General features: G+C 41.9%; 2 protein-coding genes across 4 annotated transcripts; both read left to right on the top strand.

Annotated features, from left to right (window-relative positions):
- The first annotated feature begins 426 nt into the window (after positions 1-426).
- prxl2b (peroxiredoxin like 2B) lies at positions 427-4,313 on the top strand. Its single transcript, XM_064304948.1, has 7 exons — positions 427-604; positions 766-970; positions 2,152-2,203; positions 2,620-2,683; positions 3,017-3,092; positions 3,213-3,331; positions 3,436-4,313. Exons 1-7 carry the CDS (start codon positions 542-544, stop codon positions 3,460-3,462), a joined length of 606 nt encoding a protein of 201 aa, XP_064161018.1. The 5' UTR covers positions 427-541; the 3' UTR covers positions 3,463-4,313.
- A 402-nt stretch (positions 4,314-4,715) lies between these two features.
- miip (migration and invasion inhibitory protein) lies at positions 4,716-18,769 on the top strand. Of its 3 annotated transcripts, none has more exons than XM_064304947.1 (9): positions 4,716-5,150; positions 6,636-6,835; positions 9,828-9,948; positions 11,122-11,233; positions 12,113-12,198; positions 12,399-12,519; positions 14,661-14,757; positions 15,413-15,580; positions 16,870-18,769. In XM_064304947.1, the coding sequence occupies exons 2-9, from the start codon at positions 6,728-6,730 to the stop codon at positions 17,005-17,007; spliced, it is 951 nt and encodes a 316-aa protein (XP_064161017.1). In that variant the 5' UTR covers positions 4,716-5,150; positions 6,636-6,727; the 3' UTR covers positions 17,008-18,769. The 3 variants fall into 3 exon arrangements, with proteins under 3 accessions (XP_064161017.1, XP_064161015.1, XP_064161016.1); XM_064304945.1 differs by having other exon boundaries at positions 4,718-6,018; XM_064304946.1 differs by having other exon boundaries at positions 4,730-6,018; positions 15,413-15,565.
- Positions 18,770-18,800: the final 31 nt, after the last annotated feature.

The raw sequence follows: 18,800 nt of genomic DNA, 5'->3' as shown, positions 1-18,800 counted from the left end.
TTTCACTGTTTGTTTAACCATTTATTTTTTTATCATCTTCTCTTGACTGTTCATGTTTATCCAAGAGTCAGGATTTTCAAATCTGTTCTGTGATGACTTCCAGCGGCCATCAAATGAGGACTTGAAACAATCTTGGAAACAATCCAGTTAAATTGGTTTACGTTAGACAGTGCTTCACAGAGGCAATAACAAACAAGCAAGACTATATCATTACATTATATTACATTTATTTAGCAGACGCTTTTATCCAAAGCGACGTACAAAAAGTGCAGTTCATGGTCATAGACAACTGCTAAACACAGGTCAGATATCTGCCAGGTCAGAAATATCGTCAAGAAGATTCGTCTTTATGCAACTTCAAGCCTCCAGTTCATGCAAGCCTATCAGCAAAAACGTTTACGTCCGCTCTGCTCTCTGATTGGTGAGTTCGACTGTTGCAAAACTGTACACACCGACCGTGCACTGCGTTGTTATGAGAGCAGCTTCGAACGACTTAAAGATATTCTTGTGTTAAATTTGCTTTAGTCGAAGTTTTTACAGAATGGCCGCTGTGGACCTGGCTAAATTGGGTCTTAACTTGTTGAAGAATGCTACGTCTGGAGAGGTAAATATAAACTCCGGTTTGAGAATAACTAGTCGTTAAGAATTGTCACATTTCCATCTGTGATTCTGTCGACGCCGAGGCTGCTTTGTGACGTGAGGAAGGAGTGCTCATGTGAGTCCTGTTTTTGTGTACAAACGTACTGTCCTGTATGCCTCTGTCAGAGCGTGGAGCTGCGGTCTCTCTGGCGAGACCAAGCGGTGGTCATCTTCTTCCTGCGCAGGTTCGGTTGCCAAGTGTGCCGTTGGACCGCGGTTGAGGTAAGCAAGTTGAAGGAGGACCTGAGAGCGAATAATGTGGCGCTGGTCGGGGTTGGTCCAGAAGAGATAGGCCTGAAGGAATTCCAGGATGGGTGTTTTTTCAAGGGAGGTGAGTATCCAAAAGCCGTCAAGCCTATGTGGAAAAAAATCACTTATGCAGCAATGAGCATTTAATGGGTGTGTAATTTCGGAATATTGGCATTGCAAGGACAAACAGCAAGCGTGGGTGTATATTTTCAGTTTTCATTTCTTGGAAAAAATTATCAACATGTTTCATGCTTTAGAACATTTAAAATGTGTCTTGAGGTTGTGACATAAGTCCAGTAAATGAGATTCCAGAGCAGTGGCTCTTGTTTCATTTTGTTGAGTAACCTTTGTCACTCGGCCTTGCACAATGCCATGTAAAAGAGGGTGTGATTGGGAGGAGTTTTATCAGTGTACATGGCAGAAGCTAGGTTGTTTTGATTATCCATAACTCAACCCTTCTTAAAGGCATACTATATAGGAATTTAAAAAAAAAAAATTTTTTTACCTTGAACGTATAAAATAAGCATGCTAAGGGATACCTATGATGCACAGGCAATCTCAGTCTTTACACATTTTCGCCAAATTCATGCACATTTACCTGTATTTGTTAGTCTAAAATGTGATCAAGACGTTTCTGGGTGTGACACTCTTTTCTATGTGGGGAGGGGTGTGTGTGGCTACAGAGCCTGTGGTTTGGGATCAAATTTTAGTGGAGTGTTTGTTACTAGCTCGCTAGTTGCTGCAATGGTGGAAGAAGCTCAGATACAGCAAAGCAAAAAGACAATCCAACAGGGCTCGTTCAAGAACTAGAGTTAGCCTTGGAATTGCTTTTCCTCGGTGGCGGCAGTTGAAGTTTGGCAAGGGGGTGGAAAGTGGCGTGGAGTTGGCTTGTTTTCTGTTGGACCTCTAGCTATCCAGCTAGCTATGTTAGGTAGCTAGATTGGTGAAGTTAGGTACTTGGGGTGAGTGGGTGGGGTTGAAGACGGAGGAGGTGAATTCTTTGATTGTAAACATGGGACCACAGCAAGGCTAAAACACCCTGCATAGTATGCTTTTAAAGACAAAGGGCCACACAGTCAGTTTTGTAATCAGGGTCATGTGGGTCCCATCTGTGGAGTGCTTTTATGAGCCACCCAAAATTAATCTCACATCTCCTTTTGCTGGATGGCAGGGTGGTTTTTATTCATATTACCTGTCATTTGAACTGTTAGGTAAAAACAGCAGGAAGAGAGGAAGAACAGACCTTATTTTCTTTTATTGTAGAGCTGTACATTGACGATAAGAAACAGTCCTATAAGGATCTCGGCTTCAAAAGGTAAGCTGTGTTTGTGAGACTGTGCCATTGGTACTTTGATCAATGATACTGTGGGATTATGTCAAGTGTCACATTGTCAGTGGCACTGTGTCTGTGGGAGAGAGGGACTGTTATGGTACTTTTAGACTGTATATTTTATGCTGAGTCAGTGGTATTATATATTTGGGGCTGTGGGACCTTGCTTATTTCACTGTCTCACCAGGAGTGCCTTGTTGGACTGAGTCTAAGGCCTGAAGGCCTGTGCTCTGGGGAACTATGTATGTTTGTGTGACTTTGTGTTCATACACCTTTGGGATTGTATCAATGCTATATTGACATGACTTTTTCAAGGTGACTGCCTCTGTTGGACTATAAGAACAGGGACTTTTTGAGGACTTTAAGTGGACTATATATCACTTTAAACTGTTTTCTCACAGATACAGCGCCATCAGCCTGGTTCCCGCAGCCCTGGGGAAGAAAGTACGAAACGTTGTCACCAAGGTAACAAAGACTTCTTGTAAAATGAGTGACATATTTACACTCACCATGCTAGTCAGGCTAGAATCAGGCACACTGCAAGCAATCTGCTTTTATGAGGGGGAATGTGTGTGATATTGGAATTCAGACCTGCATTTTGTGAACTACGGGTGAGTCATAACCGCTAGGTACCACTGATAGGGTACACCCCATGCCATATAATGGGTCAATACCTTTGCTGAATTAACAAAATAAATGAACAGATTCCTGTAGGATGAAAACAGTCAATCTTTCCCATTTTTCTTACAGTACACACAGTCATGATTTTAACTATATATCTGTGTGTGTGTTTCTCAGGCAAATGCTGAAGGGATCCAGGGAAACTTCAATGGAGATCTCCTCCAGAGTGGTGGCATGGTCATCATAGCCAAAGGTGAGAGAGAGCTGTGTTGGCATAATCTTTTAGTTTTTAATTTATGCACAGCTTCGCCACCAGAGGGCAGCATGGTACCACATTAACAAAATGTACTTCTCCCTGTATTACTCTGCACAGGTGGGGAAAAGGTCCTGCTGCATTTTGCACAAGATTCTCCGGGGGATTATGTGCCTTTAGAGAATATCGTTAAGGCCCTGGGCATCACCACCAGTGCACAGCAGGGGGAAAGACCGCAGGTAAGGGAGAACACAGAGGACAGAAACCATATGTACAGGAAAATAAAGTTTTATGGATTGAAATTTAAACATGTGCTGTCCCTGCTGTTCTGTTTCTTTTCCAGTGCAATGATGACGTGTGTACACGATAACATGCCATGGTTGTCTTGCATCAGGGAGTGCTGTGGGTTGGGGAATGTGTCACTCTCATTCTCCCCAGACTGGACATCAGCTGATATTTTCTGAGCCTGAGGGAGTTGCCACATTGTTGCTTTAAGGAACAGTCCGCAAATGGTGATTTAAACTGTGTGCACTGTGTCCAATGGTTTTGCATTTGCTTGTATGTGGATCATTAACATTAACTCATACTTCCGTGAACAGGACTGATGTGAAGATTAGGGCTGTATTTTTTCAAATCAGTTACTCTACATAGATTGGATTCCACTGCACTACAGTATATAGTATGTACCAATCTGTTTCCATGAAAATGTAAGGAGCGTATATGTTGATTAACTTGTGTCTGCTGAAAATCAGTTCAGTTGCATTAGCTTCAGTTCACAGAAAATGTTTTGTGTCAAAGTTATCTTGTGAATAGACAGGAAACAATGCAATGGGAGAGAAAGAAAATGCTTAGATCACCTGCCATTAACACAGCAACAGCAATATCAGCCATATCTCTTCAGTTTGGCAGATCATATTTTTTTTTAAAAACTTTAAAAAACGTAATTTTGTAAGGTAATTTCTCACAGACATTCCTATTTCTGAGTCAAACTCAGAAAAGTATATTTGCAGAAAGGAAACATTAAGCGTGCTGTGTTTGCACTGAATAAATGATTTCATGTGAACTGTACAAGCACTAATTGGACTAATATTTTATGTATTTCAAATATAGAATAATTATTTTATATACTTAATCAATCCTTGTCCTTTGCACCACTGTGAAATAAATTTAATGTATTTAATAAATGTAATGTAATTTATTAAAACAACCATTATGGACTCATGTAATTGAAATATATTTATTTCCTACACAGAATTAGCCATTTTTTAAAATCATCTTGAGAGTGTTTAGGTTTAACGATACAGCAGCCATCACAGACGTTATCTGCTGCATTAATCTGTGAGAGGGCTTGATGTGGTGTATTACATTATGTAATAATTTAGCATCTCACATCAAAAATATATTGGGGAAATTTATACTGCAATACATTGAATTGTGAAGGAACAAAATTCCAAGTGTAATTTTTGAACATCAGTGAGTCATTGTAAGTATCATAATCCATGTTATTCTGAGGGCTGACATGACAAGGCTTCAAAATATTAAATATGTATTACTCTCATTAATAATTAATTAATCAAGGTTAATATACCTGCCCCTTCTTCGATCTTTATGGAAAGAATCACATCCCTGTCTATACATTGCAGCAGGCTACGTGATCACATTTATGCTCACAGTCACAGCTCAAAAAGCATTTTTTTAATGCACTGAACTGATATTTCCACACATTTGGATGCTATAGGTTGTTTCTATATTTGAAACGAACCCAACTTATCTAAGGCTGACCGTGTTTTTACTATTTTATCTGCCATATGATTTCTCTCCCTATTTCGCAATATTTTTTATGTGGCTATATCTATGGTTCGTAAGATTAGGTATCGATGGTGGACTTGTGCATTATGGGAAACATTGAAACAGCCAATAAAACACGGTTTATTGAAATTTTCTGAGCCAATCGAAGAGGTTGAAATGCAGTCGAACCGTAATCGTGGCAAAGACAAGTTCCGAATTCACAACATGTTAAGTTATTGGACAGTACAGTGGACAATTTAAGATTAATAGGTATTTGTATTTATTTAAAACCCATTACAAACAATTATATCCAGAATTCACGGCAAGAGGCTAATCAGCACCAGCGAGATCAGCGTTCCAAACAAGAGGTTACCATAGAAACGGTGAAACCAACGCCAGATACCTTTTTTAAAATGTTTAGCTAGGTAACTAGCTATCTAGGAAACATAAGTTCTTGGCTAATAGAGCTATGATAGGTAGCGCTCATTGTCTCGACAGTGTCAGATTTGTTAAGCGTTGCTATCTGTCTAAACCACTTTATGTTGTTAACTAGCTTGCTATAGCTAGTTTTCTTTCTTTGTTTGCAAAGTTGTTGGGTAGTTATCGTGTTGGGTCTGCGATGTCCTGGAGCCTGTTACGAAAAGGTAGTTTTTAACACAGTTAGCTAACGTAGGATTATACGTAGTTGGGTTAGCGTTAGCAAAGAAAAGCAACTTGTTCTTGCTCGCTGTTTGCTGTATTGCACACTATTCATGTGAAATGTCCTCCTTTGAGCGTTTAGACGCATTGCGAGAACAGAATAAGGGTCTGTTGGTACAACTGAGTGATATAAAGGCGCGACTGCAAAGTCTTAACTTGGGATCGTCCCAAGTGGGTGAAACACTGATATCTGATGTTACGATAAAGGCTTCACAAGAGCCCAGACCACAAACTGGAAGCAATGAAACTGCAGCAGTGACTTTGAACGACAGACAAGGAGATGTGACTCTGTCTGATCGTGGACGAACAGAGTCCTCTGCATCGGGTCATTCTGTGTCAGTGGTCACCCTACCCGGAGGAGGATTGGGCCAGGCCCGAGCTGCATTGAGCAAACCCAGGGCACAACACATGATAGAGCTGCTGGCCAATGTAGATCAGGGTAAGTCCCAAGTAAGTTGGTCACCAGTCGACACTCTGAGCCGACCAGAGGAGGATGGGTTTCCCCCTTGAGCCTGGTTCCTTCCAAGGTTTCTTCCCATCTGCCGGGAGTTTTTCCATGCCACTGTTGCCTTAGGCTTGCTCCTGTGGGGGTTTAGGCCAGGGTTGTCTGTAAAGCGTATTGTAACAACTGCTGTAAAATATGCTATACAAATAAAATTTGATTGATTGATTGATTGAAGTTCAATATGGAGGTTACAGTTCACTTTTCTTGTGAAATAAGTGTAGCCTACACAACCAATCATTCATTTCCTTTTCCTTTAAACTCCCACAGTTTGTTGCACAAAACATATGGCCATAGAGGATAGTTCCCCTTTGAAGAAGATTGCTCTTTGTGCAATGGTTCAATAGTTATAATCGTTCGTTTCATATAGCATCTGCAAATGATGTCATACCCTTGCAATGGGTCACTGCCAAGCCCCTGTACTTTATTCTTCATATCATAGTTCAAAAGTTATTACATAAGTTTTCATATACCGTAATATACATATCCATATGGCCAAATTGCATCATACTGTAGCATATTGTTTTTAAATAAAGACTTTACTGTCACATCAGAGGAAGCAGTGGACCCTGAGACAGACCTCCGTAGGAGCACCACATCACCCCTGCATTTTCATTCACTGGACACGCCCTCTACGGGGAGCCTTATGTACAGTGGGCTCCTACAGGACCAAGGAAACCAGCGCCTTGGACAAGCCAAACAAGCAACCACCGAGAGGTCCAAACCTACCCATCTCTTTCAGCACAGGGAGGAGGTGAGTGGGGGCAAGAGAGAGTGAGGGATACAGCTGCCATTTTCAAAATTCCCAAACGAAACTTTCCAAAGTATAGTATGGAAATGCATATAAGGCTATTTTTCCTGAGAAACAAGTTCAGCTTGCAATTGTAACTCAGCATATCAGTTGTAAGGGGGGCATCAAAGGTTGACATGCGAGTTGAATTTTAATTTTCAAAAATTAGTGCAATATTTCATGAGTGACAATTCAGCCAATGTATAACAATTCAGGGATTAGCTGAAAAGCTGGGAACATGGTAGCAAAGAGAGGAAGAGGGTAGGGATAAATTGTAAAACTTGTACTTGCACAGCTTTGAGGTAAGTTGCTGTTCTCTGGCAGGGGTCCCTGATCCCAGACCTGGGGAGGTAAAGGGCTTGCTGGTTTTTGTTTTCACCTTAAAGCAGCAAGCAATTCAGACTCGAGAAACTGTGGCTCTCCAGGGCCAAGAGTGAAGACCCCCTGTTCATTAAGGATCATGACCACCCTGCCATATCTGTGCCGATTCATGTGCTGCATTGATGTTCACGTGCAGTAGGGGGCGCTGTATTGCCATATATTGAACAGTAGGGTGCTGAGCTTCATTAGTAGGGAAAAGGACCCTGCTCTGTTTTTGTATTGCCTTTTGCTCAAACTCTGAGAGTGACAATGTGTATATAAGACTATTCGTACCACATTATGTTATAATGCCTTTCAACCAGCAGGACCCACACTCAAGTAGTTTTATTGTGTTTGGTTCAGCATTTACTTATTGAGATCCATTCACGAGATAAACAACAAGCCCAGTGATCGCATTTTGATGTGTGTTTTTTTTAAAGATTACTGACCAGCGGCTGCTGGCTGGCTTATCTGGTTAAGACACCATTCTGGTTCTAGTGCATGGATGAGCCCCACGGTCTGAGATTACATCCCAACCTCGCCAGTGACAACTGTGGTCGGTAGGGTAACTGCATCGCCCAGGGCTAGAGAGGGTTCTGTCGGCAGTAATCTGCGTCTCTGTTCTCCGGCGACCCCCATTGGCCAATCAGGCGCCGTCTGCTAAGCTCCACAGGGAGCGAGAGCTTCGAGCTCATCTCTGTGCATGCCTGGCTTAGGCGGTGCCATAAGATAAGAAGCAGTGTTTGACATGGTGCATTTCACAGGAGAGCAGGCACTTGTTTGCATTCTCCCAAATTAGTAGCCGGGGTTCAGGTTTTGAGCGCTGATGTATGATTTGTCATTCCACACTTGGGGAAAAGGGCAAAAAAAGATGACTGATCAAAAAGATTTGTGTGCCAATTGCAGCATGTTCTTGGAAGGGAATGTTTAACGTAATCTATCATGGCTGAAGTTCGGTAGTTTACCTTGGCTACCTAGGTAAGCTAACTAGAACTGGTTAGAATTCTATTTGCTGAGAAGGAGTCGTAGCTAGAAACGTTGATGCACGTTCACGACAAGGTGTGTGGAGAAGTGGTGGGGTCTGTCTCTTTCTCTGTGGGTAGGTTTTATGATTTTGAAAATGTTTTCTCAACATTGAGACAACTGCAAAAGTTGGTTACTGCTGCTTTAAGGTTTCCACTTCCAGGGAAATTACCAAGCTACCTTTGAAACCAAGAAAATGGTGTCTGTGAGAAACCTTGCAGTGAGTGTGACTGACAAAAAAAAGTGTTGCATTTTGATTATTTGTTGCGAAGACATGTATACCAGTTTCCAGCTAAAGTATTGTTGATAGATTGTTGAGAGGGCAACTGTACTGTTCTTTGAGAAATTGTAAGTTATAGTCAAGCTTTAGGAGTTTGGGTAGTTATCCTCACAATAAACATTGAAAGTGCATTTTCAATTATAGATTGCAATTAGTCTAGCATGTAAAAATACCATTAAACTAAAACGACTATTTGAAAATGAACCACTTCATTTACATGGCTATGTAAACATCATTATGCCATAATCATTATGCCAGTTCTCCATAGTTGGAGCCTTAGATGACGGTGTGCGAATGACTGTGGCATGTATGGAGACTTGTGCAGCTTGTTACTTCCTCTGCTGGCAGCACAGCACTCTAGAACAGTGGTCCTCAAAAAACAATGTTCTAGAGCAGCAATACCCAACTCCAGGTCCTGCAGGCCACAGTGTCTGTAGTATTTACTCCAGCTATGCCCTCCACCACCTGATTTCTCTAGGGAGCTTACTTCCTGACAGTTGCAGTTGCTGAGCTGAAAATAGATGGGACTGAAACTTTCTCTTTAAACTGATCATTGCTCTCAACTTGTTTTCATTCATTTTCACTGATTAACATGTGTGTCAACAATCTGAGTCCTCCATTGGCAAGTAAACACGCAGCTTGTTTTTTCACATCATGCTCGGGAGATTAAATGTTAAATTTAGGAAAATCAGTTTTAATCACTATGTACACTTAACAGAAAAAAGATACCCACTCTGTTAACTATTGCATTTGATTTTAGCCCAACCTTCATTAAAGGCAACAAAACCTGCGCTTCAAGATCATTTTAATTATGAAAACTGCACATTATTCTCTTAGTGTGGGTGTGGAGAACGAAGAGTACATAAATCCACACTTTTAAATAATGTCACTAAAATGTGCACAATTTTGCTATGCAAATAAAAACAATTTTATTCCTCAGCCTTATTCAGGAGAACTGGCTATACCCGATGGTATTGAGTATTTTGTAAATTAACTGCTGTATTGTTAGTCAAGGGAAATGACTGAAAATGGATCGCGACCAATAGTCAGTTTAGGGAAAGGTTTTCCACCCCATCAGTTTTTAGGTCAGCAGCCACCACTGCTTCCTGAACCATGGTGATGAAATAATTAGTGAAATCTGGTATGTAGTGCATGGATGGAGCAAATACTACAGACACTGTGGCCTGCAGGACCTGGAGTTGAGCAGTGCTGTTCTAGAACAATCTATGTGTACCTTTAAAATTAAGGCTAAAATACCCTGAATTTTCACTGGTCCTGACTGTGCTTTGACAGAGGGAGTTGGGACAGGTGATCTTCCAGGACCAGGACCAGGACCAGGACCTGAACCAGGACCAAGATGAGGACAGGGAGCGACGTCGCCTGCACCCCCTGTTGGGATATGACTGGATAGCAGGTACAGAAAGGGCCAACAGCAAGCGAGGTTCAGGTAGAGTGAGTCCAAAAACTCTGAAGTTGCTTCCATCCATCCACCCATACTCTCTTCCTTCCTATAACTATTTCACAGCATGGACAGGTGAAAGCAATATGGCTAGAACCTCATTGAGTAGATCAGCAAAATGATATAAGACAGGGAGGACACTGCTTCAGAGTATTGGACACAGGCCCTGAGCTGCTTTTTTACTTTGGGGGGGGCTGTCATCCAGCTGGTGTGTATCCTTTGTTCATCAGTAAACAATAGGATGCCAAAAACCAGCCAATAACAGACACAGTTCTTGGAAAAATGCACCATTGTAATATTGTAATATTATGACCAGTGAATGACTGATAACCATTGCAGCAGGGGGCGTGTATGAGCACACTGATACATAGTTTGTGAATTGGACATTACAAATTCAGGTGGGTTTTGAGATGCCAAATTTATTTATTTAAAAAAAAATGACTGATAAACTGCGGCCTTTATCTGACCAATGAACTACCGTGACTGAAGGAGCATAGTGTTCACAGTGCCATTGTTGTTACTTGTATGTGTTTTGAATGCTGAAAAATATTTTTATTCTTTTTTTTTTTTTTTAATTAATGAAAAAACTTTTCTCATCTTTCTTCTGCCCCTCAGTTCTTGAGATGAACTTTTCCATCCCTATTTTATGAAAGTTCTATTTGCAACGTCAACACTATATCTCCTTATGACTAATTTCAGGTTCCTGCACTCCTTTGCTTTATGCAGTAACAGTAAGGACTTTAGGTTTCCTTAAAATGACAAAACTGGTAGATAAGCTTTAGATGCTTTTTTTAGTTGATGTTTATGTTCAACTACCTTTTATGTAAATGATGTTCTCAGAACCCGATCCTCGATCAGAATCCACATTCTCATGGTTGTGATTTGGTGTTGAAAGAACAGAATCTGGGACACTCATTCAGGGACACTGATATTTCAATTTTATGTATAATTATTTATGGTCGGAAACATGACTCGGGGACCTTAAAAGAACTCTCAAACCCTTCTACCGGTTGCATAACTAAATGTGAAAACCCTGTTTAAGGTGCTGGAGATGCCATGATTCATGTATCTACTGCTGCAGGCGTGTGTTTATTTTGAATCTGTTTGACCTCTCACCTTCCTCCTCAGGCCTGTTGGATGTGGAGACTTCTCTGACTGAGCGCTCGGAGCAGTTTTTCACAGAGCTGCGCAACTTCCGCCAAGTCAACAGGGAGGAGTGTGTCCACAGCCAGAGCACAGGGTCAGAACCACCCCCCCCATGGCATAGCGTTAATTTCACATGTGAACAGAAAGTGAATTTGTGTGTTTAGGATAAAACAAAACGTTTTTTCTTGACAACAAGTCAGTTCCTCCTCCTCACCAGATTTATGAACAAGAAGCAGTGGCAGACATAGTAGTGTCTGCGTTAAAAATTAATTAATTAATTAAAAACTGAAGTAATTATGTAGCACTGGAAAGGTTTATCAAACAATATTGATGTTGCTATGCATTTGCTCCCAAATCCCTAAATAATGTGAGTGAAACAGTTCATTTAGGCTACATTTTGAAAGTTACCTAGATGCAGGGGAATTTTTGGCTCTATGTTCAGAATAATTTGGCAGTATTAGAGAATACCACTGTATCTATTTTTTTGTTTGAGTTTGACTGCAATACATTTAGCCTAAGTTCAGATGCAGCATTGCATCAATTTCATGGTGCTATTACTGCTGTTGTTAACAAAATGAGAACAGATTTATTTAGTGACATTATGTTAATAAAACATGGCAGTAATTATGAATGTGTTTTTGTTGCGCATATTTAGATCCCATGGAACTTCAAAGAATATGGGTTTCCCCATGGGTTTCCCCCACGGCCTTGCTTGATTTCCATCTCCAGCCTAATCATCCCCAAGTATAAGTAGCTTAATAATTCTCTTCCTGTCCACCTCCAGCTGAGTTGTGGTTCTGGCATTCTGGCACAAAATGGATGCCATACGTTACCTGGTGGGGCTGTACATTTGTGGTGGTTGAAGTGACCCCCCCCCCCCCCACTGTGAAGCATATGGAGATTATGGAAAGTGCTATTTAAATTCAACCCATCATCTTTTCCCTCTGTACCATTTCTGTGCTTGTGTTCACAGAGTAGGGGAAGATGACCTTTCACCTCACAACCTTTCCCTATCAACAGAAGAAATGAAGGCACAGCTCCCTGAGGACGTGCACCAGTGTATGTTTATGTGTGCGTGTGAGTGCGTGCATGTGTGCATGTTTGTGTGTGTGTGTGTGTGCATGCTTGTGTGTGTGCATGTTAGTGCTTGCTTGTTAGCCTGTCTGTGAGTTTGTAGGGGCTTGTTTGTTCAATTGAGCTGACTGCTGATTTGCCAATGAGCTGCGTTTGTGCAGTTAGTCCCTTGTGTTGTCTTATAGGCACGTTCTGCTACAGAATCAACAGCCGCCTGTTCCCTGCCCCTCTGGATCCCCAGACTGCGTGTCCTGTGTGCAAGGTTCCAAAATCCCACCACCCGACCTCTGAGCCAGCCTTCATCAGGTAATGCAACTCACACTGCACCTGATACAGTCTTCATTAGATAACACACCTGTCACTGCACCTGATACAGTCTTCATTAGATAACACACCTGTCACTGCACCTGATACAGTCTTCATTAGATAACACACCTGTCACTGCACCTGATACAGTCTTCATTAGATAACACACCTGTCACTGCACCTGATACAGTCTTCATTAGATAACACACCTGTCATTGCACCTGATACAGTCTTCATTAGATAACACACCTGTCACTGCACCTGATACAGTCTTCATTAGATAACACACCTGTCACTGCACCTGATACAGTCTTCATTAGATAACACACCTGTCACTGCACCTGATACAGTCTTCATTAGATAACACACCTGTCACTGCACCTGATACAGTCTTCATTGGATAACACACCTGTCACTGCACCTGATACAGTCTTCATTAGATAACACACCTGTCACTGCACCTGATACAGTCTTCATTGGATAACACACCTGTCATTGCACCTGATACAGTCTTCATTAGATAACACACCTGTCATTGCACCTGATACAGTCTTCATTAGATAGCACACCTGTCACTGCACCTGATACAGTCTTCATTAGATAACACACCTGTCACTGCACCTGATACAGTCTTCATTAGATAGCACACCTGTCACTGCACCTGATACAGTTTTCATTAGATAACACACCTGTCATTGCACCTGATACAGTCTTCATTGGATAACACACCTGTCACTGCACCTGATACAGCCTTCATTAGATAACACACCTGTCACTGCACCTGATACAGTCTTCATTGGATAACACACCTGTCACTGCACCTGATACAGCCTTCATTGATAACACACCTGTCACTGCACCTGATACAGTCTTCATTGGATAGCACACCTGTCATTGCACCTGATACAGTCTTCATTGATACACACCTGTCACTGCACCTGATACAGTCTTCATTGGATAACACACCTGTCACTGCACCTGATACAGTCTTCATTAGATAACACACCTGTCACTGCACCTGATACAGCCTTCATTAGATAACACACCTGTCACTGCACCTGATACAGTCTTCATTAGATAACACACCTGTCACTGCACCTGATACAGTCTTCATTAGATAACACACCTGTCACTGCACCTGATACAGTCCCTTTATTAGATAACACACCTGTCACTGCACCTGATACAGCCTTCATTAGATAACACACCTGTCACTGCACCTGATACAGTCTTCATTAGATAACACACCTGTCACTGCACCTGATACAGCCTTCATTAGATAGCACACCTGTCACTGCACCTGATACAGTCTTCATTAGATAACACACCTGTCACTGCACCTGATACAGTCTTCATTAGATAGCACACCTGTCACTGCACCTGATACAGTCTTCATTAGATAACACACCTGTCACTGCACCTGATACAGTCTTCATTGGATAACACACCTGTCATTGCACCTGATACAGTCTTCATTAGATAGCACACCTGTCATTGCACCTGATACAGTCTTCATTAGATAACACACCTGTCACTGCACCTGATACAGTCTTCATTAGATAACACACCTGTCACTGCACCTGATACAGTCTTCATTGGATAACACACCTGTCACTGCACCTGATACAGCCTTCATTAGATAACACACCTGTCACTGCACCTGATACAGTCTTCATTGGATAACACACCTGTCACTGCACCTGATACAGTCTTCATTGGATAACACACCTGTCACTGCACCTGATACAGCCTTCATTTGATAACACACCTGTCACTGCACCTGATACAGTCTTCATTGGATAACACACCTGTCACTGCACCTGATACAGTCTTCATTGGATAACACACCTGTCACTCCAACTCTGGGCCAGTTCTCGGCTGATTCTGGCCCTTGCTATCTGGGAATCTCTTGTAACATCACTAACACTTCATTTGCCGTCACTTAATCATTGTCAATCTGTCTTCTGTTTCAGTGTAGTGCGTATTGTGTGTTTTAGTGAAGTGTGTGTTGTGTGTCTCAGTGAAGTGCATGTTGTGCAATTTAGTGAAGTGGCTTCTCGTTTCTCTTGCCGGTCTTCTTCCCAGAAGAGTGGAGGTTGGTATAGCAGCAAAGGGTTGCGTTTTTTGCGTTTTTATCACAGGGTGAGCATCCCCCGATCCGCACTCCTGCCGGCGCATTGTTACGGAGCTCACCGCCGGCTGAGCTTCGACCCGTCCGACAGCCTGGGTTTGCCTTCGGTGAGCCTGACCTGCCTGCCCCTGACTTCTGAGAAAAACAGCACACCGTCTGCCTATCTGCCGCATCTTTTCCTTAACACGCTGTTCTACAGATGGTTTCAGTGAAGATGATTCTTTAAATGTCAGTATGCTCTCGGTAGTGTGCAGGTTTCCGCTTTTCGGTGTTTGTCCTCGCCCTCATTTAACCTGCCTGTCTACATGGCTGATTGTATCTACCCCTTTACAAGCGGTACAGGTGGAGAGACGTATGGGATATGTTTGGAGTTACCTGAGTTCAGGTCTCTCTTAAGCTCAAAAGTTCCAGTCTGACTCGGGACAATACTCATGGCAATGGACGCTCAGTCAGAGAACACTACTGTAATGTGCAAAAATTGTAATATAGCACTAGAAACTAGAACTGTAAGACAGCAATAGAAACTAGAAACCTTTACCTCCTAGTGTAAGGAATGTGAGAAAATGGGAGCAACTTTGGGCTGACCATTGGGTTACTACCGGTAATCTACTATAGATAAAGTGCTAGAAAACCGGTTTCCAGGATATCCAGTGGAGTCTTAAATTGACTTGTTGCTGTTGAATTTTTACCATGCCAACCAAAAGTGACTGACTGTAGGAACGGTAATTGTAGCAGTGACCATGTGACCTGTGTCTCTATTAGCACTGCATGTCGGGCTGGTCCAACGTGGCCCTAGCTGAAGCCCCGCAGTTCAGCAGCCTGGATCTGCGCAGCTGTCTGAAGACGGACCACTCCACGGCTATCCCCACTGCGCAGCCCAAGCAGCCGCCTGCTGCACAGTCAAAGCAGCCACCCGTGAGACCCAACACTGTGCTTACTGAACACATTTCTCTTGTCATCAGAAAGTGGTGACTTCTGAATTTTGGGCTGGAGCACTTACACAGTCACTGGTCCCTTCAGATGCACCTATAATTATGTCAGTGTGCCATTTATTATACACCTCATGGCTGAAAGTATGTGGACACCTGACATACAACATCTCAAGCAAAATTATGGGCATTAATTTGGAGTTGGTCCACCCTTTGCTGCTATAACAACCTCTACTCTTCTGGGAAGAAGACTTCTACTAGATGTTTGCAGCATTTCTGCAGGCATTTGCTTCCATTCAGCCAGAATTAGAGCAATAGTTGAGGTTGGGCACTGATTGGGCAATTAGTCCTGGCTTGCGGTTGGCTTTCCAGTTGATTCCAAAGGTGTTGGATGGGGTTTAAGTCAGGGCTCTTTGCAGGCCACACTGTTCTTGACAAAACCGTTTCTATATGGATCTTGCTGTGTGCTCATGGCATTGTCATACTGAAACTGGAAAGGGCCTTACCCAAACTGTTGGGGAAGCAAAGAATCGTCTAGAATGTGATTGTATGCTGTAGCATTACGATTTGCCTTGGAAATGCTACTGGAAATAAGGGGCCGAGTCAAAACCATGAACAGCTCTTGACCAAGGGGTGTCCAGATACTTTTGATCATACAGTGTATATCAGCACCAAACTGTAAAGCAATCATTTACTGCATGCAAGTGAACGTACATAAATAAGTAAAACTCGATGTGTCTCAGTCACAAACCGTTATATTTTTGTATAAATCAGTGCATAAATATGAGTGCTATCCTTTTTAACGGAAATGAGGACAGAGCAGACATGCATAAGGTCTGTTTGTGCTCTTTTGAGGGAAGCTGTGCAGGCAGGTGGCAGAAGGCCACACATTCAGCTGCATCTCACTGTTCTGTAACCTTTTCTTTGCTGCTGTGACATTTTTACCTTTCCTCTGCTCACATTAGAAAGAAAACAGCCACTTGTTTGCGTGTCAGCGGTGGTGGTAAATCACAGAAAAACATGTTCAGTTAAACGTTTCATTTCTTAAACTAATATGCATCACAGGACGCATAACTGACGACATCCCTTACATGGCCGATTTGTCAAATTTGTGAACGTCTTAAAAACTGCAGCACTATTTAACATCCTGCGAGGGAACCATGTCGTAAAATAAAAGATTGTAAATGTCAGTATTACAAATTTGAAGTGGCAATGTGGCAGGGGTGTCTGTGCGCATTTCAGTGAATGCTGTGCGTGTACACCTGCCTGAAATAGTTTTTGTGTTTTCAGGATGTCCCTGTCTCTCGAGTGACACTGGGCCAGCGCTCTGAAGAGCTCATTGATGCGACACGCTTGGCCGGTTACCGCTTCCCACGTCTTGCTCCCAAACAGACGAAAACACGCAGAGCTGCCCACCCTGTGTACTGAGGGCATTCCAAACGAAACTGTAAACTGTAGCCATGAGAGATCGCCAAATTGAATTTTAACCGCACAGCATCCCTTACCCATCACCTGCAAGACAGTCAGACAGGCCTGAAGGCAAAGGTCGTAATTGCGACATCATTGAGGACACACTGATAATGCTTATGAAATCTGAGCAATGGAAGCCATCTTCTAACACAAGTAAAATTATGGGATTTAGGAAATGCTCCAAAGATATTGTATGGTTAAGATCTTGATTGTTTCTGTAAAATATTTATCTTTTTGCTATTGTTTGCTAAACCCAATTTTTGTCATGTCAAATTATGAAAGTGGAAAGTGGCACTGAGAGGAGGAAATGTTTGTGCGTGTGAACCTGGTGGTAATGTAAAAACTGGACATCTATAAAATCTAAAAGGTCCTACATGATCGCATTGTCATTTGCTGTCTGGTTTTTAACTAAAGGTTCTAAACTATAACTATTCTAATTTCTTGCATCTAATCAACATGGGTTATGTTTTTGGTGTGTTATGAAGCTTACATACATGTCATTGAGCGAATAAGGACTGGGCTAAGGACAGTCCCCTCCATCCTATTCTTCCTCGTGATTGCATGCTGCCTTACCTCCTGTGAGGTGCTCAGTAGTGATATAAATAATAAACCCGCTACTATTGGTCAACTGAAGCAGATACTTCTATCTACTACTAGAAATGTTGTGTTTTCAAATCATCAGTAACTGCTGTGATGAACAAATGACTCCTACTTCAACCTGTCCTGACCTTTCTCTACAATTATGAAACTAAAATCAATGTTTGATCAATGTGAATTTGGGTGCATAATTCTTAGTGACTGAACCACGCCTTAAATTTGCTGTGCATGATTTAAAGAGAGCTTGTTTTGAGAAAATTGTCAGGGGAGTGAGAAACAACCTGTCTACATAGATACTGCGTGTTGCCTTGGAGAGTAATTCCTTTCTTTTGTCCTGCATATCTAAACACATTTCTGGGAGAGTGTACATTTTGAGAATCCTGCTTTGTGTAGTTTCTTTGCCTTTTACTGTAATGTTAGATCCATTCATCATTTCTTTCATAACAAAATGAAATATCAGCACTGTACTCTACAAACGGAAAGTGCCAACGTGTGTTAGGACAACCTGTGTTGCCAGTCATTAATGTAGTTAATATTCTTTTTGTTAAAACATTTTACACATTACAATTATTTGTATTTCTAGTCAAACTATGATGTGTAATGAACGCTCATCTGGATAAATAGCATGTGCATCTAACCCCAAATCACCATCTGTCCTGCTTCATAAACAGAGGGCTCATACGGTACTTGATGCTTTAGGATGTATTTTTTATTTTTTTTTCCACCTGGTTTAAAAGATGCCTTTGATGCACATGTAAACAATGTGATATATAAATCCTGAGGCTACGGTGTGGCTTATCCTGTTAAGGTACTGTTCTACAACATGGATTGGTCCCGCTGTCCAGTTGTCAAACCCGAGTTTCTGTCAACTATGTCTTGTCTTGCTGGCTGGCAGGGGGATCAAGCGTCCATTGTGCGACCTCAGCTGTGTGTAAAAAGTCTTCCTCCAACCAAACTTCAGACAGCGGTGTGACAGTATGCCATGGAGGAGAGGACATGTTTACCTGCACTCTCAAATCCATAGCAGGAGGTTATAGCCATGAGCACTGCTAATTAATATGCCTGCTTTCAAAACTGGGAAAAAGCTTTGTTATACATATAAAATATAGCCAACTTGTTATTAGGTGTGCTGCATTTGCCTATTTTATGATCTT

Source organism: Anguilla rostrata, chromosome 13, assembly GCF_018555375.3.
Source record: "Anguilla rostrata isolate EN2019 chromosome 13, ASM1855537v3, whole genome shotgun sequence".
Classification (NCBI taxonomy): Eukaryota; Metazoa; Chordata; class Actinopteri; order Anguilliformes; family Anguillidae; genus Anguilla; species Anguilla rostrata.
The sequence above is the reverse complement of the archived record's forward strand: the minus strand, read 5'-3'. Positions and strand labels throughout refer to the sequence as shown.

Coding starts and splice junctions, on each gene's coding strand:
- prxl2b (XM_064304948.1), top strand. CDS start 542: ATGGCCGCTGTGGACCTGGCTAAATTGGGTCTTAACTTGTTGAAGAAT. Junction 2,684..3,016: donor TACGAAACGTTGTCACCAAG/GTAACAAAGACT, acceptor TGTGTTTCTCAG/GCAAATGCTGAAGGGATCCA. Junction 3,332..3,435: donor AGCAGGGGGAAAGACCGCAG/GTAAGGGAGAAC, acceptor TTTCTTTTCCAG/TGCAATGATGACGTGTGTAC.
- miip (XM_064304945.1), top strand. CDS start 5,640: ATGTCCTCCTTTGAGCGTTTAGACGCATTGCGAGAACAGAATAAGGGT. Junction 6,836..9,827: donor TCTTTCAGCACAGGGAGGAG/GTGAGTGGGGGC, acceptor GTGCTTTGACAG/AGGGAGTTGGGACAGGTGAT. Junction 12,520..14,660: donor TCTGAGCCAGCCTTCATCAG/GTAATGCAACTC, acceptor TTTTTATCACAG/GGTGAGCATCCCCCGATCCG.